The sequence below is a fragment of the Phaethon aethereus genome (genome assembly GCF_964289735.1).
Source record: "Phaethon aethereus genome assembly, chromosome: 8".
Taxonomy (NCBI): Eukaryota; Metazoa; Chordata; class Aves; order Phaethontiformes; family Phaethontidae; genus Phaethon; species Phaethon aethereus.
In genome coordinates, this window is record NC_138584.1 from 22,877,504 (window position 1) to 22,904,506 (window position 27,003).

General features: G+C 41.3%; 1 protein-coding gene across 1 annotated transcript; it reads left to right on the forward strand.

Annotated features, from left to right (window-relative positions):
• Positions 1 to 2: 2 nt before the first annotated feature.
• CFAP57 (cilia and flagella associated protein 57) lies at positions 3 to 27,003 on the forward strand (the record flags this gene model as incomplete). The annotated part of the gene is made up of 22 exons (XM_082003064.1): positions 3 to 168; positions 252 to 568; positions 2,034 to 2,320; positions 2,506 to 2,686; positions 3,655 to 3,807; positions 4,878 to 5,017; positions 5,729 to 5,894; positions 6,239 to 6,352; positions 6,849 to 7,061; positions 7,643 to 7,816; positions 8,943 to 9,104; positions 9,576 to 9,731; positions 11,811 to 11,904; positions 12,962 to 13,152; positions 14,163 to 14,336; positions 16,997 to 17,155; positions 17,564 to 17,707; positions 18,874 to 18,990; positions 22,154 to 22,288; positions 22,372 to 22,515; positions 26,377 to 26,503; positions 26,792 to 27,003. The coding sequence occupies 22 exons, from the start codon at positions 3 to 5 to the stop codon at positions 27,001 to 27,003; spliced, it is 3,726 nt and encodes a 1,241-aa protein (XP_081859190.1).

A 27,003-nucleotide genomic window follows, 5' to 3' on the forward strand; every position in this document is an offset into this window, starting at 1 on the left:
CCATGGCGGCGGCGGCGGCGGCGGTGGTGCAGCCTGTGGCCGTCTTCGGCTGCCGGCCGCGTGTCGCCGGCGGCGTCTGCTTCTTGGAGGATCAGGTCGTGCTGCACGCGGCGGGGGCGGGCTGCCTCCGGCTCCACCTCGAGCAGAAATGGCACAAGTTCATCCCAGGTGGCCCCGGCCCCGGCCCCGGCCCCGGCCCCGGCCCCAGCCCGGCCTGGCCTGATCTGACCTGACCTCGCTCCTTCCCGCAGGCACGGAGAGGAGCCGGGGCGCGCAGGCGCTGGCCGTCAGCCCCAACCGGCGGTACTTGGCCGTCTCGGAGACGGTGGCGGAGCAGCCGGTCCTGACGGTCTACGACCTGTCGTCGGTGTCGGCGCGGCGGCGGAGGACGCTGACCGCCGCCGAGCTGCCGGCGCGGGAGGCGGTGTCCCTGGCCTTCTCCCCTGACTGCCGGTACCTGGCGGCCGCCACGGCCCCCCCCGAGGGGCGCCTCACGTACTGGCTCTGGGAGAAGCAGCGGCTGATGGCGGCGGTCCGCGTCGAGGCCCCGGGCAACGGCGTCTGCCAGGTAACCGCAGCGGCCCTCGCGGGCTCCATGTCCCCCATGCCAGCCCCGAGCCCACACAGCTCTCCCTGGCCTTTCCAGGGTACAGAGGTGCACATGCCTGCCTCCAAAGCTGAGCTGCACCAGCATCGCTGCGGCTTATACATTTTGGTTCACAGTTGACTGGTTCTTTGGGAACATATTGCACTATTTCAAAAAGGCAGATAAAAAGATCAGCCTTTAGTTCAGCAAGTACTGGGTGCCAGGTAGCACGTAAGTTCAGTCTGCAGGATATGTGTGCAGTAAGTTTTCCTGTAGCCACATGGCTTCTATCCAGGGCAAGAGAGGGTGGAGAGGGCGCCGCACTGTAGATTTTATATAGTTTCTGTGGCCTCTCTTGGCATCAGCCTTCCTCAGCAATAGGACAGTGGGCTAAATAAATTTTTGCTTTGACCCATAATGGACGTCCTCAAGTCCATATCTCTTGTATCACATGAGATCTATGGTATGGGGCCAATACAACTGGCCAGCGAGTGTGCAATATGTCCCTGCAGAAACACTCATTAACTATATTGGCTCTGCTCAGTAGCTGTAACACGCATCTTGGAAGCTCTCAGCATGCTCATGCACCTTTTGCTTCCTGCAGTCTGTTCTGTGTGCAGGTCAGGGGAATAGCCCAGGAAGAGTGGCTAGGAGCAGGCTGATGGCACTCAAACAATTCCTGCACCTTGCTTTGGTGCACTTTTTTAGTATCTTTCTTGCAGGGAGGTAAGAGGCTTTCAGTACATGGGTTGGTTGGACTCTAGCTGCCATTTTTTCTGGGGTACAGCTACAAGCAGAGGTTGGGTGAAATACTGACTTCATGAGCTCAATTTGTATCGCGAGAAGGGTGACTGTAAAAGACAACTGCTGTCTAAAGTTCCATTAAGCATGAAAAATGGGGTCTAACTACCCCTGCTATCCTTCAAGTTGTGTATTGAGATGGCTATTCCACTGTTTTCACCAGTAAACACCTAATTATGTGAATTAATATGCATAATGGGCAACACTTGACTGAAATACAGAAATACAGAATTTATTCCTGGCCTTTGAGGATGAATGGTCCCACTTTTCAGGAAGCTTACTACCAGAAAAATTTGCTAATCAGCAGTATAGATATATTTTGGCCTCACTTTTGTCATTCAGTCCTGAAGGGCAGAGAGAATTTTCAGTGTTGCATTGTCATTCAGGTAGTGTCTTAGCTTAATAAAGTTAATGTATTTGTAGCATCATGTAAAATTGATACACGCAATATATATTGCAGGGGAAAACTGCAATATGTAGTTATGGCTATTTCTTAGACTCTTCTGTATTTCTGTGTGTTTCTATGAACCTTCTTCCCATATTTGTTTTCCTGTATCTGGTATTGAAATTCTTCAAAACAGGTATAATATTTGCTTATTTGTGAACATAGTTGTATAAAATAATTTCTCTCTCTTTTGTTCCATAGGTGAGCTTTAATCCTCAAGACAATGCACAGGTTTGTATCACTGGAAATGGCTTTTTTAAACTTTTTAAGTACAGTGAAGGAACTTTGAAGCAAGTGAATTTACAAAAGGGAGAGCCACAAAACTACTTGTGCCATGCCTGGCTGTCCAAGGAGGAAGTTATATGTGGCACTGACACAGGCAAACTTACCTTGTTTGAAAGTGGAGAGCTGCACTGGGAGACAAGTGTAGAGTACAAAAAACCACCTGGGGAACTAGAAGAAGGTGCAAAAACAAAAGAATATGAGAGGTAAATCTGTTAAATACTATTACTAATAGTTTCCTGCTTGTGCATGCAGATTAGTTGCAAGCCATTCACTTATTTCCTTCTTGTCCAGTTCATGAATGGTTAATAATATTTTGATTGCTGCTGAGAAGCATTTTTTTGTTTTGTCCTTCTTTATTCTTAAGTCATTATGCATTTCCTGCTTGTAGTTCGGTTGTCTCTTGTGGACTGACCTCTGAAGATAATGGTTCACAACAGGCTGCTTTGCCTCCAATATCTGCAGTTGCAGCTTACTCCAAAGGCTTTGCATGTTCATCTAGCCCAGGAGTTGTTCTTCTGTTTGAGAAGACCAAGAAAAAGGAAGTCTACAAGGAGAGTCAAGAAATCTGGGTAGGAAGAAAAAAGCTTTTCCAAGCAATTATGCAGCAGAGGCCTGTTTACAGGGGTGGGGGTGCTTCCAATTCAGTTATTAATAGTAATTTTTAGCACATCTCTAAATTACATTGTAAGCATTAGCCAACTGTCCTGGTGGTGTCGAAAGGAAGGGAGTTGTCAGAGGTCACACTGAAAGTCAGTGACAGATGTCCTTTTGCAAGGTAGCTCTGCATGTTCCCACATGTAAAATGTGCTTTGAGGCTGCTAAACTTCAGGAAATCTTCAAGAAACCTCCTCTTATTTAGGGAGACTTTTGGAGCTAAGAAGTAGTCTACCTCAGTTTTGAAGAACTAAGCTATTTGGTTTTTTCCAAGGCAAAGTTTTTCTCCCCTCAGATATTTGTTATACCTGTCATGAGATTTGTGCACTCTTATTCTTAAGTAATCTAGTAAGATTTCTAACTCTTCTATAGCGAGCTGTATGCATTGACTTACTGCAACCTCTGGATAAGAACATTTAACTGATGACCTGGTCAAGCCTTCATACTTTGGGCCTAAAAGGTTAGATTACTAGGCATGAACCCCTGTAATAAGACTGTTATCAACCTGAATGATACACTGCAAAGAACTGTTATTCTGAGATCACAATTTTCAGGCGGTTTTTATGCTGACACTTGCTACATTTTTTTTCTCTATGATTTTCTTCTACCATTTTCATTTTTGTTTAACACAGTACTTAAGATTACTGCTGAAATATCCTGTGATACTTTTTTTCAGCTGTAAAGCTATAGATAGATAGGTTATTTTGTCCTCTATTCCCTGCCTTGCAGTAGTTATGTACTATTAAATATCTAAGCTGCTTTACTGATATTATGTATGTGCTTATTAGAGTAGCATTACAGCAAAAGTTTGTGTGTGTGTGTGCATGTCTACAACTAAAACATGGAGACCTGGAATATCCCATGGGATGCATTTCTTGTGCAGCTTCCCAAGGACCTGTTCAGCAGTGAGCCAAAACAGTCAAGCAGACAGGACATTATATGTATATGCTTCAGCCCCTCAGAGGAAACGATGGTTGTTAACACAAATAAAAATCAGCTTTACATGTTTACTATGCTATCCACCAATCTTACGAGGGTGAGTGCAATCTTATCTCATTTCACAGCTATCATGTCCAGTAAGGGGTGTATCGTAATGGCACAGGCTATTCAGTGTTGCTTTCTATTATGCCTTCTCATAAAATCCATCAAATAGCATCTGAACCCTTAAAGGTCATGATATGAAGTGCTCTGCGTGCTTCTCTGAGAGCTGTATTTCAGTACCCCCTTGCTCAAGCACCCCTCTGTATGAATACCTGATGTTATTCGTCAGAATGATAAAGGACACTGTTAAAACTGTTTAAGGATGCATGTCACTGTTGAACCACTTAAGGAAGGCTTTAACTGAGAGATTTTTAACATAACCGTAGTAGTTTATGCTCCACTGTAATACACAGAAACCTTAATGCAATGATAAAGCTTGAATAGCCATGGGAATCTCTTGTTACTTTAAAATTAGTTGCTGAAGTCCTAGTTAGCAGTGAATCCTCTTTGTGAAGGAGAAACATAATGAAAAACATTCCCTACTCTGAAAGGATTAAATAATACAAAGACACGTGGTAAATGTATTATCATAAAATAGACTTGCATGGAGTTAAATAACTAACCTATGTACAGAAAGGTCTTTACAGGAAGGTGTTTTGTAGTTACGGGTCCTTTTTCTGCATGCAGCCTAAAATTTTATTGGTGCTTCGCTTCCAGCATCAATATCGTGGTTAAGTTGCTTATCGCTCAGCACTTGATTATTTTTAAGGATCAGTCTGACCACGAGGTCTTAACTGAATTCTTGCAGGTCCAGGTTTATTTATCTAACTTGCATTCCTCTGGACACCTACAATTATCTTCTGCTCTCACTAGTGTATGAGAACTGTGGAGCCTACATCTTCTCTGCATCACTTTTCTTGATTATTAATTATAAAGTTAAAACTGATTCTAACATTGTTATGTTTTTAACACTGTTATGTTCAGACCAGTGCAGTGAAAGGATGAAGTGGTTTCCTTAAATCTGTTTGATTACTGTATGCAAAGAGCTATGATAGATTTCTTACCTTACTGCCTGCAGTTAAATATTTGTGATTTTTTTATATATATATTTTCATTGCTTCTCAGGAGAAGGCAGCTTATTTTACATATCTGAATTTCCCATTGCATTCTGCTTCCATCACTGGTCTGGACATCTGTATTTGGAAACCCATTCTTGCTACTTGTTCCCTGGATAGATCTGTCCGCATCTGGAATTACAAGACAAAGTAAAGAGTTGTTTGTGTTTATTACCTCTTTCTTTTTTGTGTATTGTATTTAGCAGACAACAGCAGCAATCTCACATGAATGAGAGTGTTGTTCTGGTGAAATTCTTGTGTAGTGTGGGGTGTAAATGGTCTTACTGACATGATTTGGGGAGTGTGGTTATGCAGTGCCTTTAAAATTAGTGTCAAAAGAATCCAAAGCCTTTTCTATTAAGCCATTTTTGTGTCAGACTTCTCATGTGTTTTGGAAAAAAAAATCTTCAGGAATGTTTCATTCAGCTTTGTCTTAAGATACTGTTGTCCCATCGCCTGCTTCATAGACATAGTTCTTAAGCAAAATGACTCCAGCTTTTAAGGCTCAAAATGACTCCAGCTTTTAAGGCTTTATGGCGGGAGAGGGGGAGAAAAACAAACCTCAGAAGAGATGTTTTTGTAGGTTTGTAATCAGTGGTTCATTTACCTTCTTCATTATATTACAGTAAACAAGGACTTGCTCTTGCACCTTCCACGCCTTCTCTATGAGCCAGGAAGGTCAGATTTGCCTTGTAACATCTGTGTGATCGTTACTTAACTGAATGACAACACACTTCCTCAAGGACAAGGCAGAGGCAGACTGTAGCTGCAGGTGTCTCCCTGCCGGGCCACATATTGCCCTGTCAGGTGTGCGCAGGGAGTTTGTACTATTCCACACTGCACAATGGTTTTCTCTTTCAGCGCTTTGGAGCTGTATAAGGAATATCAGGAGGAAGCATACACAGTATCACTTCATCCCACTGGCCTTTTCTGTTTGGTTGGGTTTTCTGACAACCTACGATTTATAAGTCTACTGTATGAGGACATGCGTGTTTTCAAGGAGTTTGCTGTGAGAAAGTGTAGAGAGGTAAGGAGTGATGCAAAAATAAAATTGTGGAGTTATAGGGAGCAGAATGGTGAAGAACATGACAGAAGGTAGAAACCTCTCCAGTAGATCCTAGTAGGATTTAGAATATCAAAGCATAGAGAAAAGGATTCTGACTATTGGAAAATAAGCCTGGAGGCTGATGCATAAGTGTGGACCTGGGAAGCAGTCAGAGGGGTAGTTTGCTCAGATATACTCAAGGACTGAATTTTACAGGGGAAAGCACCAATTAAGAAAACAGTAAGAGCCTAATTATGTTATAGAGTTTTATAGAATTTTTTTATCCACTGCATCTACAGTAATGGGTGATTATGTTCTTTTTGTAGTGCTCATTCAGTAACAGAGGCCATCTTTTTGCTGTAGTTAATGGAAATGTGATTCAAATTTATTCCAGCATCACCTTTGAAAATATTAATAACTTGAAAGGACATAGTGGGAAGGTTAGTAAACAACTCCTATACAATACAACTCATTAAAGTACGAACTAGTTGGTAAAATGCATTTTGAAGAGGTAAAGTACAATTTTGGATTAGAAATGGGCCTAAAAATTAAAAATAGAAATACAAAAGTCAGTTTTCTTTGGTCAGAAGTCCATGTATGCACACACTAGATACATCTAAAGAGTCTGTCCTTAAACTGAAAGTGAATGATTGGCAGGTAGCTGAACCAGGAAAAATATCCCAGTCATAAATTTAAAAAATAAAATATACTACTCTATTGAAATGAACTTTTTCCTGACAGTGTGTTCATAAAATAGTTCTTACTGATTTTTTTTTTAAATGCTAAAATGGAATTAGTTGAGAAACATCTAGGGGACTTTCAGTAAGACTTAGAAGTATGATTCCAAAGTTGTCATGGATATACCAGTAAAATGACTCCGTACTGTATGTCTATAACTTACACCTTGGGCTCTTTGTTGTGTTTTGCTTTTGCCAGATACATGCAGTTAAATGGAGCGCAGATGATGCTAAACTTGTCTCCTGTGACACACATGGTGCTGTGTATGAGTGGAACTTGTTGACAAGTAAAAGGGAGTCAGAGTGTGTGCTCAAGTCCTGCATCTACAGCAGCATTGCCCTGTCTTCTGATGCCAAAGTCATCTTTGCTGTTGGATCTGACCAAACTCTCAAAGAAATTTCAGAGTCTTCGGTGAGCTAACAAGCACTCTGGGATTTTGCTTGGTTCTGTGGGGAGGGCACTAGTGCTTTGATTTCCTTATCATCAGTTTGGTAAGCAGGAATCAGTCTGGTTTTGATAGCTGCAATATTTACTGACACTTTTCTTGTGTTCTTATGTCCTTTACCTGAGATTTTGTTGTAGTTTTGTATTTTTATAACTTAACTTGGATTTACCTAGAAATCTTTTAATCCAGCTAACAAACTAACTTGGCAATATTGTATCAACTGTTTTGCTGAAATACAAGTATATTGCATCTACCACTGTAGGCTGTGTGAGGGTTTTGGGTTTTTTTTTGTCCAGAAAAGTAGTAAATTGTATGTGATAACATCTTACAGAAATCATCAACTTGTGGAACTTGGCTTGAAATTTTAAGAGTGCATATCTATAAAGCTTAATACTAATTATTATTCATGACTTTACTCCTATAGGCATGTAGATTCTTTCAATGAGATATGACAAGTGCTCATGCAATAAGTAATCAAATAGTATTGGGGAACTTAATGTAATGTGAGGGTTTTGTGTGGGTGTTTTTGGGGTGTTTTTTTTTTTAGATCCAGCATGAAGTGCCTGCTTTTGGTGTTATTTATACTGCAGTAGCCATTTCTCATTCGGGACACATGGTATTTGTTGGTACATCTCTGGGGACAATTCGAGCTATGAAATACCCATTACCTTTAAAGAAGGATTTCAACGAGTATCAGGCCCATGCAGGTGCTGTTACAAAGGTAAGAGTACTTTCTTTTCCCTGCGATACGAGCTGCATACATCTCCTTTAGTGCTGATTCTCCTTCACAATTGCACATGGAGAATGAATATTACAGCATTCATAGAAGTCCTGTTTCTAGAAATAGATGTCACTGGATAAGCTGTTGTTGGCTAAAAAGTGGCTTGCACCAGGGTATGTAACGTAGCATATCCCTGTTAGAGAACTTTAATATAGCTCTTTCTGGAAAGAGGAAGATAAAGTTATGCAGTCTTGAAAACATCTTGTGAGAATGGAAGGAGGAATGAGATAAATATATTAAGCAACTTGCTACCGGGGTAAAGAGCAGAAGAGATTGCAGTGCTGGTCTGCTAACCAGAGTGTATTTCTAAAAGGCTAATGAACAGCATCTGAAAGGTGGGGATATGGTGAGTGGAGCCTGCAACCATGGAAAATTTCAGTGCACTTTCTCCATGAAGCCACACATCCTGTCTTGTTAAAGCTGTTCATAATTTTGGCATTTTAGGTATCACTGTCAAATACAGCACCTTGACTTAGAGCTGCACAGTCCAACATTAGGCTATGAATGTCAGTTATTGGAACTCTACTTTTACCTCACTCCTAAGCTGTGTCAGCTCCCACATACTCTATGCTAGGCCATGCAGTCACAGGAGGTCTGGAGGAGGTGACAGCAGTTGTTACGAGATACTTCTTGGTGGGCTTATTTGCAGATTCTAAAAAAAAATATTTAGCCATCTGTTGCTCAAACAACTTCCCGAAGAAAAAAAGCTAGAGACTTTTGTAATTGTCATATAAATTGCCTGTCTATGCTGTAACTGTCTAGAAGGTCTTTTCTGTTCCATGTTTTTCAAAATCTTCCTACACCTTTGAGAGCAGAAGCAGATCCAGTGTCTTCACATGTTCTTCTTTTCTTTCCCATCCCCTGTTGTCTGGACCAGAGTGGAGCAGGAGTAGAGGACATAGTCAAAGTGTTGGTAGTGGGGCTATGTTACTATTTCCACTGTTGACTGTCTTGTGGTAGAAATGACAAGGAGTATACGGGTGGGGAGAAAAACTTGATATAAAATTAGACTGTGTCTCCATTCTTCCTTGTCTCTACTATTATTTTGTTGTCTCTTCCTTCTAAGATGTCTGTAACAAATGATGACCTATTTCTACTGACTGCCTCAGAGGATGGCTCTATATTTATCTGGAAAGTGTATGATAAAGGAGGTGGGATACTGAAATGGGAAAAGGAAGTTGAATATGCTGAGGAAGTGCTGATCATGAGATCAGATATAGAAGAGAAGGTAGGAGGAGCAACTTGTGAACATGAACCATAGGATTCCTAGCGTACAGCTTATGAATTACATTTGCATGATGTTTGTGACTAGCTGTTCCTACATGGCCTTCTGTTTAAGAGGGCTTGCTTGGCTTTCCTCATAGAAAGAGGTTATAGCAAGTAGCTGCAGCTGCTTGTTAATATGCAAACTGCATTGTATGAACAGTGAGTGTGGAGAAAAGTTTAGACTTTTGTCTAATACTTTCCCCAATATCTTGAAAGCAGTTTTAATGAAGTAGAGAAGTCAGAAGCTGCATTTCTATAAACCATCTTGTAAGATAACAAAGGAACCTTACTTCTGGAACAACTTCTTGGTCTGTCTGAAAATTGTCTGCAAAGGCTGTCTTTCATAATTATGTGCATATAAATAAAACATCTTAAGCTGGTGCTAATGGAAAACCTCTCTGTTAAAACTATCTTCTCATCCATGTCCTAACAGAGTCAGGCAATGCTAGACCTGCAGATTCGTGTGAAAGAGCTACAGACAGAAAATGATTACCAGCTACGTCTCAAGGACATGTACTGTAATGAAAAAATAAAGGAATTAGAAGAGAATTTCACTCAGGAAATAGGCTCCCTTAAAACCAAACACCAGGTATGATTCATATTGCAGAACCAAATACCAAGAAATCTTTCACTGAAGAGTTGAATTCAAGCTTGCACTATATATGTATGAATGCCATAAAGCATCTGAAAAATGAAGCGTTGCTTTCCAGTAGAGATGTTCTTGATATTTGTAAAACATGAAGCTACCTTTGAGTCAAGTATCTTGTAAGTACAAGGGGATGCACGAGTTCTTCTAGGTAACCTATAAGTACATAAAAACAGTTCCAGTAATAAATGCTGCCTGAGACGAAGGATCAGTAAGCTATATCACCCTTGAGTAGAAATGGGACCATGCCTTAAAAGCTCTGTCACTTATAAGGTTGCAGCTGCTGCAAGATCCAATAATTATTCTTTTTAATGCTGCCTTCTTTATGCCCTGGCTGCTTAGCTTTTTTAAGAATGTCTGCTGAGGTGTCTTGTATGCTTTTTGAAAATAGAAGTAAAATATATTCCCTGGATTTCCTCTGCTCACATGTTTATTGATTTCTCTGTGGTCATGAAGCAGGACTTCCCTAAAAAGCAAAAGCCACGATAATTCTTCCCAGTGTCCGTTAATTCTACTCTGTCCATCTGTCCATATTTCTGACCTGTAATTTGCTATATTTCTGGACCCTTTTTAGACTTAGAAGACAAGTGATCCAATAGCAATTTCTCTGGCAGTAAGATGACTTGAACTGAGAGATTACATATCTCATGATTCAATTCTGTCAACCTCATGTTCTTTTCAAGCTTTTGGATTAATATTATCCTGTCCTGGTGATTTGTTACTGCTTATTTTGTTGAGTTGTATGTAGTCCCTTCAAGCAGTATTTCAGTTTGACTCCACATAAAGAAGGATTCCAGTATGAAAGCTTGCCAAGTTACTTACTAGTTTTATTATTTTATGGTCTTGCCATTTTCAAGTGCTCCTTTTATACCTTTCCTGTCTTTTGGCCCTACAAATGTTCTGGCAGGTTTCTGATTTTGATTTTTTTTGAGGAAGTTTAATTATTAATTTTATTTTTTTCTTCAGGTAGTTCCTCAGGCTCTTTGGCTTTTCTCATTGTGGTTTTTGCTTTTAAGTAACCTAAGTTTTAACCTTTCTATTTTTCCTCATTTTTGTATGGCTTGACCTTTCACAAGAAAGCCATTTCACTTCTCATAGGTTACTCGTGTTTTACCTGTGCTGGTTTTCTTCTGCAGTTCTTCAGGTCTTTTCATAGCATTATGCTTGGCTATAGAGTTATAATAATCTCAGCTACACTGAAACTTCTTTAGGCTTGTTGATTATAGGCTTGCAAGCAAATGCCTTTGAAGGTGAATAAAAGTTTTCTAGGCAGGCAAGTGGTACTTCTTGTCTGAGTATCAGTATGTGTTAACATTAAACTGAACGACAGATTTGGACAGGCTTGGGGCTAACCTTTCCAGTTGCTGTATCCAGCAGGCAAATGGAGTATTTCTGCTTATGCAAGACCCATACAGTTATGAGAAGAAAGTGAAAAAATTGTACCCATGGTACGATTCCCACCTTTTCTGGGAAATTTCTCACCCATTTTCCTGTTCCAGTTCTTTGTGCTTTTTTAGAAGATTAAGTCATTCATAGTGGTAGTCAGACATTCCACGCAAATGGCACTCATACCTCACTTTTGCTTAGGTTTGTGTCATTTTATGCAAATGTCAGTGTTTTAGGACCTCAAGGTGGCTTCAACTGAGACAGGAAGCAGCTTGAAATTTAATATCTGGACAGCAATTTGTGGAACTCCAAATTCTCCTCTAGTAGGCACACACAAAGAAGTGGAGGTTTTTGTAGCTCGCAAACTTTTCTTGTTAGATTACACAGTACCCTGTGTTATATGAACTCCATTTGCTACTCTCCCTTAGCTTTCCATAGTTTTGTAACTTGTCGTAATAAACTAATCTTTGGGGAAACTTGGCTTAGTGACACATGGCATCCGAATTTTGGTGAGAGACTCCAAATATAAATTCTGTTGTGTATGTGTTCCCCACCATGGGCAAGAGCACAAACAATGTGAACACTGCTTTGCCTAGTTTCAAATTAAAATTTATTTTTCTTATTTTTTTTCCCCAGATTTTACAGTCAGAGAAAGAAAAGCAGGAGCTACAACACCAGTTTCAACTGTCTGAGCTGATGAATAAACAGGCCAGGGAGGTGCAACAGCTAGGTTAGACGGTAACAAATGTTCGTAACTAGATTCTGGAGGAAGTGCATTAGACTTATAGCAAACAGTGTGATAGGGAGGGATTACTAGAGTACAAGGAAAGGTGCATGTATGTCATACAGGTATTGCAGACCAAATGCTTGCCTAAACTGCACCACAGAAATGACCATGATGAGAACATACACATGGGCACTGTATCTTAGATGTTTGATTTTTGAGATTAGTAATTTCTTCAGTTGTCTTATCACTCACTGTGCAAGAATAGTGAAGTCACACAGTTCAGCAAGGAGGCTAATGTAGAATGCATACAACATGGAGGTACCTAGACACCAGATTTGTAATCAAGATAAAGTAGAAATACTGCAAATTAGTACCAAAAGGCAAGTCTACCTGTAAATGAGTCCATTGCCTACTCATACTCTGTAACAGTTGTACTTACACAGCTCTGTCATGGTTGTCATCTCAAGGGAATGCCTAAATTAGGCGTTCCTAATTGCCTAAATTAGGATTCAGCCTGATCTAGTTGAAGATGTCCCTGCTCATTGCAGGGGCGTTGAACTAGATGACGTTTACAGGTCCCTTCCAACCCAAACTATTCTATGATTCTATGATTAGCTGTTATTAATTTGTTATATATTTGTTTAACAATATATAACAATATGTTATTATTTGTTATTAATTTGTAATGGCAGAGTAGGAGATTTTGGTGTAGGTTTTAGATTTGTTCAAGCTGGAACAGGACAACATTCTGTCTTGATGCAACAAGCAGGAATATAGCAAAATATTCAGAAACACAACTGAGAAAGGTGAATCACAACTTTGGAACAGGCATTATTTGTGAAGTGGTAAGTAAAAGGAAGAGCAGGAAACTCAAGAAATGGTTTTCTGATGTAAAATTTTGTACGGACACAGATTCTAAAATGAAAAGTGATGAAGTTCTTCTAGTGTAACTTACTGCAACCAGCTGCCAAAAAGACAGTAGAGAATAAGACATGACTGTAGAAGGATACAACTCTCTTTTCTATTAGTTTTATCCATTCCATATGTTTCCTGTTACCAGAATCTGACAGTAATCAGAAAATCTTAATGGAAAATGAGAAATACCAGGAGCTGCAAGTGAAATCCCAGAGGATGCAGGAGGAATATGAGAAACAGTTGCACAATTTGGAGGAAAGCAAAAGCAGGGCTGTGAAGGAGCTAACAGACTACTATGAGGAAAAACTTAATGAGAAATCTGTTCTGCTGCAAGAGGTAGGAAACTTGATTTGCAGTTTGAATTATTGACTAAGTTTATTTCCAACTGTGATAAAATGCTCCCTAGGAGAAGAAAGGTTGGCTCCCTCCATGCAAATCCTAATCTGCCTGTAACCTTGGGGAAATATGTTGACAGTTAGAATAGTAATGAGGAAAACCCAGCTGAGTTACCACCTTTTCTGGCCTTCATACCTTGAGTAAGTAACCTGGTAAGATTACTATCTCTGGGATTTCGCAGCTTCACCACTCTTTCTCCTAGATCCAAGAATTCCTGTTTATTAATGTGGGTTAGATTATACATTTACTGTAATTGAAGAAAGAAGGACTCAATCAACCTTGTTCTAGTGAAGAGAGAACATTTCTAAAATGGTCAGTTCCATTCCTGAGTCCCTGAGGTTCCTGCCTGCATAATCTGGGGGGAAATGAGAAATACCCTGAGTACTTCAAAACTCCTGCGTATTGAGGTCAAAGACTTGGCTTGACAACGGGCAGCCAGATAACTGATGCTTATATAACTAAAGTCAATAAATTCTATCAACATCACTGTTTGCAGCCCTATGTTGCAATACCAATTTGTAAAGAATGTGAGGAATGAATGTGAGAAGAGAGGCATACAGAGAATGATGCCAACCTGAGTGGTTATTGGTCCTAATGCATCAGAAACAGCAATTTTAAAAGATCTTCTCAAGTGTTACTCATGTTTGTGTTTGCTGCTGCCAGAACAAGTTTGCTGATACTAGTATTTGGGCCAGGTTCCTAACTTGTCGCATCCAAGCCTTAAGAAGAAATTTTTTTAAGAATAATTTTTTTTATGTTTGTCTAACAGTTTTTTAAAGTTACTTTAATCCCCTAAGAAGTTAAGTTATCGTAAATGATATTGCTGCATTTGAAGAGTCCATTAAATATAGATCCTCCCAGGAGAAACACAGTTACAAATAAAGAGTTCTCCTCTTCTTTATTGGTCTCTTACTGTTGTCTTCACTAATGTTTGCTTTGCTTAATGGCAGGCAGAGGAGGATATGAGGCAACAGCTTCAAGCACATGAAGAAATTAAGAAACAAATTGAAGAAGATGAAGACCAAGAAATCCTGGAAATCAAAATTAAGTATGAGAGACGGCTCTTGGAAGAAAAGGAATCAAACCTCCAACTGAAAGGAGAAATAGGAGTCATGAATAAAAGGGTATCTTTTATTCCGTGATAGGATCAGACCTGCATGTGGTGACCTATAGCTGAGGACTAAATGTGATTAGTGGCATGTCAGTTTAGTCTTGTTAATTTAGTCTGTAAATATTTGGCATTTCATATGAGAACAGTAGCGCCTTCTTATACCAATTTGAATGTTTTAGAATATTTGGGCAGAAAAAGAAGCTGTGAGTTGATTGTATTGCTGATATGATTAGAGATAGATTATAGAGGAAGTGTGTTTTTATTAGTACACTTTATTTTATCTTACATAGTTTTAAATCATAAATAGTAATATTGTTTATCCTATGATGGGAAACAAATGAAGCTTTTCATTTTTCCAAGATCTAATGCTCTGCTTTGTTAGAAAAATACTTCTACTGGTTCATTTGATACAACAAGCACTTTGTGTTTTATATGCATCATCATTTTTTATTGGTTTTAGTCCTAGGATTTTTATTAGGAGACCTTATTGCAGCCCTTCGGTACTTAAAGGGGGCTTAGAAGAAAGATGGGGACAGACTTTTTAGCAAGTTCTGTTGCAATAGCACAAGGGGTAACGTTTTAAAATAAACAAGGGTAGATTTAGACTAGATATAAGGAGGAACTTTTTCACAGTGAGGGTGGTGAAACACTGGCACGGATTGCCCAGAGAGGTGGTAGATGCCCCATCCCTGGGACCATTCAAGGTCAGGCTGGACTGGGCTCTGAGAAACCTGACCTAGTCGAAGGTGTCCCTGCTTATTGCAGGGGGGTTAGACTAAATGATCTCTAAAGGTCCCTCCCAACCCAAACTATTCTATGATTCTGTGATTCTGTGTTTAAGGAGGCATAAAACCTTTTAGCTCTTTTACTGGGTGGGTATTATCCATATGCCATTTTTTCTTTTCAGTTTCTTCAGTTATCTATCTGGAGACAGAGGGTTTGTCTTGCTTTATACTTCCTATTATCATGGTACTGTCTTCAGTTCCAATGTCTTTTAGGCATCAGGAATTTCTTCATGGGTCCTTACAGTTTGACCAGTGCCATTCCTTGGTTCTGACCTTCTTGAATTCACAGATCTTAGTACTGAGGGGGAAATTTTGAGGGTACCCAAGACCTATGAACTAGGCACCCTTCCAGTCTACTTTTGTCATTTTAGAGATATGTGACAGGTGATCACCTTAAAATAATTTTCCATGGCTTGAGTGTTATCTGAAGCTCATGCTTGGATATAATATCTATACCCTTCTTGCTTCTAGATGCACATTCCTTGTTTCCTTGTAGTACAGTAAGTATTTTATCAGCATATACAGATGTGGAGTAATCGCTGAGGGGTACTTTGGAAATTTACCCTCTAAGAACAGCCTTGAAACCAGGTGGAACGTAGCACTCATGTACAACGGGTCTGTGCCATGGAGACTCCCTGAACGGCCTTGGATGTTGGCAACATCAGGGGCGCCTGGTGTGCTGACTCTGGGAGAGATTATATGGAGGGTGGAGCGGAGTGGAGACCTCGTGGCCACGCTCTGTGAACAGGGGAGTTTAGGGATGCACAGGATGTACATTGATAAGCTGCGCTTACAATATCCTGGGCCAAAGACCTGCCAACTTTGAAGTGCTGTACTTAGAGTGAACTTTGCTAATTATAATATCATTATAATACTAAAACGCACACCCCTCTCAAAAGCTACCACCCCCCCAAGGTGCAACCCCTCCTCAATGAGTGTGCGCACTGAATTTTTCCTAGTCTGTACCTTTAAATGCGAAGCGAGAGAATTCTGCACCAATCCTGATAAAGGTATGTATGACTAGAGTCACTCAAGCTCCACCTGCAAAGTAAAACACTGTAAAGTAATGTTTTAAGAGCTGGATGTTAGGGAAGATACCATCGTCGTGTACCACTCTAACTTCTGGGATCAGTCGACAGGCTGAGCCTCTCTTCCCCCCCATCGGGACGCCGTTGGGTAAGATTCGAACCCTTGGTCATACCAAGTGCCTCCCTGGGAAACTTAGAAATCTCTATATAGAGTCACTTTACATCTTTTAACACGTTTATAGCCAAGTAGTGTCCCTCGTAGTTTTAGCATTTGCACGTGCTTTATAGGTAGTGAATTTATCACCGGCAATCCAAAGAACCTGTATATCTGTTGCTTCAATAAATCGCACTATTGATTGACTCAGCCATGTGTTCAATAAATCGCACTACTGATTGACTCAGCCGTGTGTGGTCCCTGAACGCGACCGTACCTCTGAGTGCGGCCGTGTTAGTTCAGGAGGTGTCCGGCTGAGCAGGTAGTGTGATGTTAGTAGTGCATCCGGACCCGTGATAGTCCAACAAAGGTGTTGGGCGCGGCCAGACTACTAACGCTGACTTTGGGCATCACTCGGAACCTAAGCTCAGCCGCCCCCAGTCCCTCTGATATCTGAGGATCGACTGGAAAGCAAGGGAGTTTAGTTTCTGCCAAATTGCTCTGCCTCTTAACAACAGAAAATGCAAAAATGGCTATTCAACCCCCTTTTGAGTTACAGGTATTTAAGTGATGTAATGCTCCTTCATCATATCTTAATTCGACATCCTTTATCCCACACTGTCTATGAGATATCTTACAGAGTAGGATGGCTAAGATGTGCACAGCATCTGGAGACTGCTAAGTTCTTACTACTTTGCCTCACTAGTTGAACAGCCTACAGAAAGAGCTCAAGGAGCGAAACAGGGACATTGGGGAAATGAGACTGGAACAGCAGAAGCTGCAAGGCATCATTAAGTCACTGGAGAAGGATATCTTGGCACTGAAGACAGAGATTCAAGAGAGAGCCGACACTATCCAAGACAAGGTGAGAAACTGGACAATTGGCTGAGATGGGTTACCCTCCCTTAATTTAATACAGATATTTATTTTAGTAGTATTGTGTTGTGATAATATCACATGACTGTAAACTCAGTTTTAACTTAAAGAATTTGCGATCTTTAGTTTGGGATTTTATTTTTTTCCTGACTTTCTAAGCTTTTCTTGGGGAGCTGAAGTTCAGGATGTTGAGTTTCTCATCCCCTGTTCTGGGATCTGCAGATGGCTCTCTGCATTATTTGCCCCCTTCCTTCCCACCCAATCTGTGTAGATGTGCAAATGAATTCCAGTCTTCCACTAGATCTGTGACTGCCGGTTTTACCACCACCATATTTGTTTTAGGGATCTGTTTGAGAGTGCTGTTTCTGATTCAGGTCTCTGTACCTACTTCTCCCAGGAGAAGCATATATGTGACCTAAAAAAGAAAAATCAGGAACTGGAAACGTTCAAGTTTGTACTGGATTACAGAATAGAGGAGTTTAAGAAGCAAATAGAGTCACGTGAAAATGATATCAAAACAATGAAGGAGCAGATCCATGAGGTGAGTAGCACTCTCATCTGGCCTCTGCTACTAAGCCCTTTGAATACAAAGATGACCCAGCAAGTCCAATGGAAGACTCCACCCTGTTTGTTCCTCGAGTTCTTTCAAGGATACACAGCACTGACTCAATATCTTTACAGCTAATAAAAATACTTGCACACAATAGCTGCTATTTAATTTTCTATCACATGCTTCCAGTGATTGACACAGTTATTTAAGCTCCTATTTCGGTATTTAATTCTAAATATTCAGTAATATCAGTTTTGCTTAAAAATAGGTCTTGGCCTTATATGGTTGCCCTCCATACACTTTTTACAAGACGTTGCCTTTACTGATCTGGAGGAAAAGAGAGTGAACTTCTTCTCTCAGAAAAGTTGCAGATTTATGCAAACATAACTCTGTTTAGGGGTTAGGTGTGTGGACAAATTACTGTACATCAGCTGAACCATGGAAAATTTCCATGTATTCATACTTAGCTTGCAGCAAATTCATTGAGGCAACTTATTTATGATAGAAACTTACTGTGATCTCTCCATAGATGTACCTTTAGCTCAGACACATTAGGACTATGGTGACATAACTCCTCAGTGATCTGTTAGTTTTCATAAGTCTGTTTATTCAGAACAAACACCTTTCAAATAAAATGCAAACTGATGAACAATTGTATGTACATCAGACTAGCATGATGAAAGCCCTGTTCTCTCTTCTGGTCACCATCTTATGCCAGTAAATGCTGTAGTACCTTTATTGCTTTTTTTTCCTTACGTTCTACATATATAGCCACAGCTTTTCAATACATTTGTTTTCAGTATCAAGTTCTTGTTATTGTTGCACTTACTCTTTCCAGTATTGACTGTTAATTTCCATCTCACCCATTTTTATTCAGATGGAACAGTAAAGCTCGGGTTCAGCTCAAGAAATGAAGGGGCATCACAGCACTTAAATACCTGTAACTCAAAAGGGCGTTGAATATCCATTTTTGTGTTTTCTGTGTGTTCTGACAGAGGGCAGTGTTGTTCCAAAACTGACTTTTTCCATGGTGTACTTTAAACTGAAGGGGGCTCTACTCCCTCAAGTCTGTATTTTCACTCACTGGTTTTCCTGTTACCGTGTTGTTTTTTCATGTCTCCTTTTAGTTCTGATTTCCTTCTCCTGCTTCCTTTCAGATGGAGGGGGAGCTGGAACGATTCCACAAAGAGAGCACACAGCTGAAGCTGAACATTACACAACTGCAACAGAAACTAAAGGCAACTGATCGCGAGATGCACAGAGAGAGGCAGAAGGTATGGGGTACAACCACTGTGCAGGTCCTATGTAATGAAGTTTGTGGAGACAGAACACTGCAGAAGCATTAATCTGAACAAAGAGGTACTTCAGGGATACTGTGTCCAAGGACCAGAAGAGTCTCTGGTCTGTGGGGGCAAAGGCAGAAAACTTCCAAGCCTGCAAGCAGGTTAGAGAGTTGATATTTTAAAAATCTAGTTATTTATGTGTCAGTTTATTCAGTCAACACATACTCTCGTGGGTTTAACAGAGCAGTGAGGCAAATGCTTAACCGACTACCTTTTCCTGCCCAAGCTTGAAATCTGGGGACACTTGGCCTAAACAGGAGCAGCACATAAGCTACCACCTACAATGAGATGTAGGCATTAGTAGGATGAAATGACGGGTGGGCTTATTAATGGAGGAGACAAAGATCCCTGTGTTTGACAAACAAGTGTATCTATGAGGGAGGAAGAGGCACTGCAGGTGAAGCTGAAGGAGCTTAGCAGGCAGTGCAGGACTGAGAAAAAAGGTAGAGGGGCCTGGTAGAGACCAAGTGAGACTGAGAAGGCAATCTTTCACAGAATCACAGAATCACAGAATCACTAGGTTGGAAAGGACCTTTAAGATCATCAAGTCCAACCATTAATCCAGCACCACCATGTCCCCTAAACCATGTCCTGAAGCGCCACATCCACACGTTTTTTGAACACTTCCAGAGATGGCGACTCCACCACCTCCCTGGGCAGCCTGTTCCAATGCCTGACCACCCTCTCAGTGAAGAAATTTTTCCTAATATCCAATCTAAACCTCCCCTGGCGCAACTTGAGGCCATTTCCTCTTGTCCTATCACTAGTTACTTGGGAGAAGAGACCAACACCCTCATCACCACAGCCCCCTTTCAGGTAGTTGTAGAGAGCGATAAGGTCTCCCCTCAGCCTCCTCTTCTCCAGACTAAACAACCCCAGCTCCCTCAGCCGCTCCCCATAAGACTTGTGCTCCAGACCCCTCACCAGCTTCGTTGCCCTTCTCTGGACACGGTCCAGCACCTCAGCATCCTTCTTGTAGTGAGGGGCCCAAAACTGAACACAGTATTCAAGCTGCGGCCTCACCAGTGCCGAGTACAGGGGCACAATCACTTCCCTACTCCTGCTGGCCACACTATTCCTGATACAGGCCAGGACGCTGTTGGCCTTCTTGGCCACCTGGGCACACTGCCGGCTCATGTTCAGCCGGCTGTCAACCAGCACCCCCAGGTCCCTTTCTGCCGGGCTGCTCTCCAGCCACTCCTCCCCAAGCCTGTAGCATTGCATGGGGTTGTTGTGGCCAAAGTGCAGGACCCTGCACTTGGCCTTATTAAACCTCATACAGTTGGCCTCAGCCCATCGATCCAGCCTGTCCAGATCCCTCTGCAGAGCCCTCCTACCCTCCAGCAGATCAACACTCCCACCCAACTTGGTGTCATCTGCAAACTTTCTGAGGGAGCACTCAATTCCCTCATCCAGATCATCTATAAAGACATTGAACAAGACCGGCCCCAGAACCGAGCCCTGGGGAACACCGCTTGTGACCGGCCGCCAGCTGGATTTAACGCCGTTCACCACAACTCTCTGGGCTCGGCCATCCAACCAGTTCCTCACCCAGCGAAGAGTAAACCCGTCTAAGCCACGAGCCGCCAGTTTCTCCAGGAGAATGCTGTGGGAGACGCTGTCAAAGGCTTTACTAAAGTCCAGGTAGACAACGTCCACAGTCTTTCCCTCATCCACTAGGCGGGTCACCTGGTCATAGAAGGAGATCAGGTTGGTCAAGCAGGACCTGCCTTTCATGAACCCATGCTGGCTGGGCCTGATCCCTTGGTTGTCGTGCAGGTGCCCTGTGAGCACTCTCAAGACCAACCGCTCCATAATCTTCCCTGGTACAGAGGTCAGGCTGACAGGCCTGTAGTTCCCAGGATCCTCCTTCCGGCCTTTCTTGTAGACGGGCGTCACATTGGCAAGCCTCCAGTCTTCTGGGACCTCCCCTGTTAACCAGGACTGCTGATAAATGATGGAGAGTGGCTTGGCAAGCTCCTCCGCCAGCTCTCTCAGTACTCTCGGGTGGATCTCATCAGGCCCCATAGACTTGTGGGTGTCCAGGTGGTTAGCATGTCCTTGACTGCTTCCTCCTGGATTATGAGGAGTACATTGTGCTCTCCATCCCCATCTTCCAGCTCAGGGGGCTGAATATCCTGTGGATACCTGGACTGGCTATTAAAGACTGAGGCAAAGAAGGCATTAAGTACCTCAGCCTTGTCCTCGTCCTTGGAGACAATGTTCCCTGCCATATCCAGTAGGGGATGGACATTCTCCTTGCCTCTCTTTTTCTTGTTAATATATTTGTAAAAACATTTTTTATTATCCTTTACGACTGTGGCCAGACTGAGCTCTAGCTGGGCTTTTGCCTTTCTAATTTTGTCCTTGCTTGACCTAACAAGATCCTTGTACTCTTCGTGAGTTGCCTGCCCCTTCTTCCAGAGGTGATAAACTCTCCTCTTTTCCCTGAGTCCCAGCAAAATCTCCCTGTTCAGCCAGGCCGGTCGCCTTCCCCGCCAGCTCTTCTTACAGCACATGGGGACCGCCTGCTCCTGCGCCTTTAAGATTTCCTTCTTGAAGACTGTCCAGCCTTCCTGGACCCCTTTGTCCTTCAGGACTGTCTCCCAAGGGACTCTCTCAATCAGTGACCTGAACAGGCCAAAGTCTGCCCTCCAGAAGTCCATGATAGCAGTTTTGCTATCTTGATGTGAAATCCTCAGGTTGTGCATGTGTCCGATATGTGTTTTTTCCCTTGCCTTCTCTCATTAACTGTTTGCATGTTGTTTATAAATAATGTAGGTCATCTGGGAAAGGACAGTGGGGCATAGCATTCATGATAATAGGCCACTGGTTTTCAGAGTAGACCTTTGGATGCTGGCACTTACATTACCTAATGCAAATATCTTGGATTAATATTACTGCTAAAACTTATCACTGCTGTTCAACATGCAGTACTCACATCCCCAGCAGTTTTTTTAATGATGTATTTTTAAAAAATTAAGTGTAAGTAAAGTATATGAGAGCTTTCACCAGTTCTACTAGACTTTCTAGAAAATTGCATATGATAGAGTGCTCTGAGCCAAATATGAATGTACCTAAATTGTTCTTGCAGAAGCAAAATATGGAAGCTGTCATCAAACGATTTAAAACAGATCTTCATAATTGTGTGGGCTTCATTCAGGATTCAAAAAAAATGAAGGATGGGATCCGTGAGCTCTACACCAAGTATGTGCAGCAATCAGACACGGTGAGTCAGGGCTTTTGCCTTCTCCTTGCAGATTAATTTCTTTGGTAGTGTAATTACTGATGCAACATGCTGTGCCCCCTCAGGTGGAGACTGAAGCAGTAGACACAGATTTGCAGCAGGAGTACATGAGACAGCGAGAGTATCTTGAGAGGAATTTGGCAGCTTTAAAAAAGAAGGTGGTGAAGGATCAGGAAATCCACCAAGCTGCTTACATGCACATCGTGCAGGTAATAAGCATTTTCCTTGTGGTATGGAGAGGGAAAAAGGAAGCAGCTGCACAAAAGACACTTTAGTAGCCTTACTGCTATGGTTTCTTAGGACTTGAAACAGATTGGTTTGCTTCCTTGCCAGAAATTCCTAAATTTTTCAAGTGCTTCCATTCAGGGATAGTATTCATTGAACTACTGAAGTTCTATAATTTTCTGGACAAAAGTACAAGATCTCCGAATTCAGAATGCTGCTGTTTTGTGGATACTTTCATTTATCTCACACTCCCTAATGTAAAAGGAGATAGGGAATTTCTGCTGCCTGGGTATTTTTAAAGCAATCAATGTACTTATTTTTTATTTCAAACAGTATAAATACTATCTGAAATAATACAGTCAATTTGCACCTTTGTCTGAGCACCAAGCTGTACTTGCTGTGTGGTGGTGTTTAGGAAGTAATTCTAGAGGAAGAAAAGAAAAAGAAAAAAAATTACTTTGGCCACATAGTCCCATGCCTACTGGTCTGAATTCAGAAGAACTTTCTGCTTTTCACATCCAGGTTTTTCCGAGGCAGTTCAGAAACACATGATGAATATGCCTATTTGTACCAAGATCTCTTGCTCAGAATCCTTATTCCTTCCAAGGCAAGGTAAACTTGTGACTGCTGGGACCAAAGATCTGATTTGTTTTCATTTGGAGTGAGGATCTAAAACCCCACACCAAACATCCTCGGAGGATAGCTCTTTTACAGTCTCTTCTTACTATCATCTCCTCCTGCTCAGTCAGCATTTCCTTTTCCCCTCACTAGCCCTTTCTTCATTGTTACTTTATTATGCTTCCTCAGGATCGTTAGACCTCAGTCCCCTCCTAAAGCATCTGTTCTTTGCTATTTATTCATAGTGCTTCTTCAAGCCCAGGCAGCAGCAATCTTCTTCCCTGGCCCTGTTTTAATTTTTTTACTCCTTCTATGTGTTAGATATTTCCTTTTGACACAAAAGGACATGGCTTCAGAGAACAACCTGAAGAATTTCCTTGCTGGAATCGGGTGACAGATGGTGCTCATAATGATAATACTTGATATCTTGGATCAGTAAGCCTAATATGAAGTGATGATTAAAACCGAATTAATAAAACATCTGGAAGATGAAGATATCAAAGATTCTAACCAGCCTGGTTTCTTCAAAGAAAAAGCAGTTCTCTGAAGTCTAGTAGATTAATGAGACTTTACAGCCATGAGGAATTATCATGGTCTTCCAGTCCCTCACAGGGGGCTTTTAAGACTAGTTTAGACAAACTTCTGTCAGGGCTTGCTTTGAAAAAGTAAATGACATCTTGGCAGCCTTCTAGCTCTGTGTTTCTATTATTCCTCAGTTGTGCTTACATTTTCAGAGCAGTGCATTCCTCTTTGACAGTTCATAGGTATGTTCCACTAGTGACTGCTGCAACAGATGATTAGAACTGTCAAGATAATTTTAATTTTCTTACCAGTTGGCAAGTTGCTTGTTGTTAGACTGTTAGTTTTTCCTCCAGCCTTTTGTATTTGTAATGGCTTCTTTGGTCACTTGGATACATAAGAACAGACACATTGAATAATCTTGAAGTAATGCTGCTTGAACTGAAGCATGTATGGGATGATCTTTTCTGTAATATGTCCTACCTGTCTCTGACAGTCAGCACAGACTTCCTAGGCTGTAGATTACATCCAGGCATCATATGTAGTTGTACCTGATGGCATCATCCACCCATTTGATCAATCCCTTTTCTGAAATAATTGGCACTTTGCCACAACATCCCATGATAATGAGTTTTACCACAAGCATTTATTTTAACGCATTGCATGATCATTGCATTGCAATGCAAGCTTGGTGTCAGAATACAAAGATTGAATTAAAAAAATACTATCAGTGTCAACCAGCAGCCTTTTAGCACCCAGCAAAGCAAACAAGACATTTCTACATAGCCCAGATTGCCTCATACAATAAATGAGTACGTATTATACAATACATACTATGTATTATACTGTCTAACAGACCAAAAGCAAGATCTTCATTTGATAGCAGCATTCTGTGAGCTTACAAAGGTGTTCATGACTAAAGTACACCTAAACAGAAATGCCATGACCTAACCCTGAAAGACAGTCAAAAGAAAATTTCCTTGACTGATTCTTGGAAATTATCCTCTTCATGCATTCCTTTCAGGATCAAGCTCTGGGATAAATGCATAGGGGTCAAATTTCATCTGTGTTTGAAGTCTTGAACTAAACAAGTTAGAGTCAACAAAAAAAATATGGTTTCAGAGCAGGCTGCCTAAGCTCACAAACTCCTGCTGTGTTTAGAGTCCAACACAACCACTGTAAGAACAACTGCTCTTGCCCAGCAAGTTCAGACCTTAACACATCTCACAATCTTCCTCCAGTCAGTGACTTTCAGCTGAGGGGAAACTGAAATACAGTTGGTGTACTTGTCTTAGTGTGAAGTACTGTGAATCTTGCCACGTACATGCACCTTGAGTCACTGCTGCCAGCCTGAACTCCTTGAGTGCATCTATATACAGACAATTGCAGTAAGCGTTACTGGTTGTTACTAACCAGTTTTCAGGTGTGTGCTGCCAATACTTTATAAGCATACTGTAAGGAACTGAATCATATGCCTTACATAAATCTCTTATGGCAACATCATTATCTCTATCAACCAAAACTATCTTTAAAAAAAAAATCAAGATTTGAAGACACCTTTTTCATGGGAAAATGTCATTAATCCTTGTTCTTATCTCCTTTTGTTTTAGTGGGTTTCCTATAGCTCGAGACTGGTATTATGTGAGGTATCCAAAGCATGCCTTTTGGCCATTTATCTTTTTAAAATATTGCCACTTATGATGAAGTGCCAGGGGTTGGAATGGTGCTGTGTTCCAAACCTTCTAAAAAACCACCACAGGTAGCTGAAATCATTGCTATTCTTGGTTCAAATAGATGGCAGCTGTTTAACATGTGCACTAGCTGTTGCTGTGATAAGGTATTTCACTGTCTTTGTAAGAGGCAAACAAACAATTCTACTTCTCTTGAATTCAGAAAAGAAATATTTAGTTAATGGTGCTCCTGTTTCTGTATCATGAGCAACAGTTTTATCATCCTTCACTAGTATTAGCCCATACTGTTTTTGCTGAAGTTTTTGAATCTGCCAAAGCAATGAGTAAAGTACATTCACTTGTACTTTCACAACTCCTTCAGCAAGATGCTTTGTGGTAGGCTATTAAAGAAATTAGAGGATCGAACTTTTATGAGTTGAAAACTGACTGAAAAAAAGAACAAAAGATGAATACATGGCCAACTTTTCCTCATAACAGCATGTTAGCAGTAGGTATCTGAAGTCTCTATATGCTTTATGTATTTCTTCATAATTTGGAAGGTGTGTTGGAAAGTGATGTCTGTCAGAACTAATGAAGAGGACTTTGAAGAACTGCAAGGAGATACAGATAATTTAAGTGAACAGACACATGGTGGCAAATGAAAAGCAAATAATACATGCTGCAGGGAGAAATGTGAATTCTTCACATTAATTCTGAATTAATTGGATCAATCCAGGAAGGGGCCTGAGCTTCCCTGTGGAATTGGGATGGAAAATGACACCTTGGAGTGCAGCTTCAGTCAGAAAAGCAAAACAAATATTAACTTATTGAGCTAATATGGTTTGAATACTGTAATGTTTTGTGTCAAATCTACTGTGGCCTTATCTGAAATGTTGAGTACTGTACTGATTGCCTTGTATCTTCCGCTTGTGATACTGATCCTATACTGTCCAGTGTCCTTTCCAAGGATATGAAGATACATATTGCTGAGCCAGGTAGTACTTGTGCTTTTCCTCATCGGGCATAATGTTTTTGCAGGAAAATGTGGGTCTGATGAAGGAAATTAATGACTTGCGGCAAGAACTTAGGGTGGCCCACACCCAGGTACATGATCTCCAGTCAACACTAAGATTAACCATGAAAGAGCAAGCAATTCAAGACACAGGTGAATAGTGCTTCTTTTATGTTTTCTGTACTGTCAGTACTCATTCCAGAAGCCCTTTTTTGTCCCTGGTGAATGATTCTGTTACTCTCTCCGTATGTTCCAGCTTGTCTGCCTCGTGGTACCTGTTATATTGTAATGTTAGCTGTAGAAGCTGCTAAATACTGCAGAATCTTACTATTTAGCTCTACTCCTTCAGCCCTGAAAGATGCCTTTCCTTGTTCATGCCAAAGAACTCTGCAAGCTGCACCTTTGTTACACTGCTCTGCCCTCTCTGATTTTATCTTCTAGCTCCCTCCAGTGAACTGGTGTCCAGCCCAGCTGTCCTGAGGTTGAATGCAGAGAAGGAAAATGAGAAAATCATAGAAATGCAGCAGCTAGAAATTCAATACCTGCGAGACCAAATCCAGGAGAAGGGGCAAGTCCTTGCAGTTCAGCCTCTCTTAGACGGAAATCTTCCTAAGCTGAATCTGGAAAGAAGCCACAAGACACAGCAACAGTGA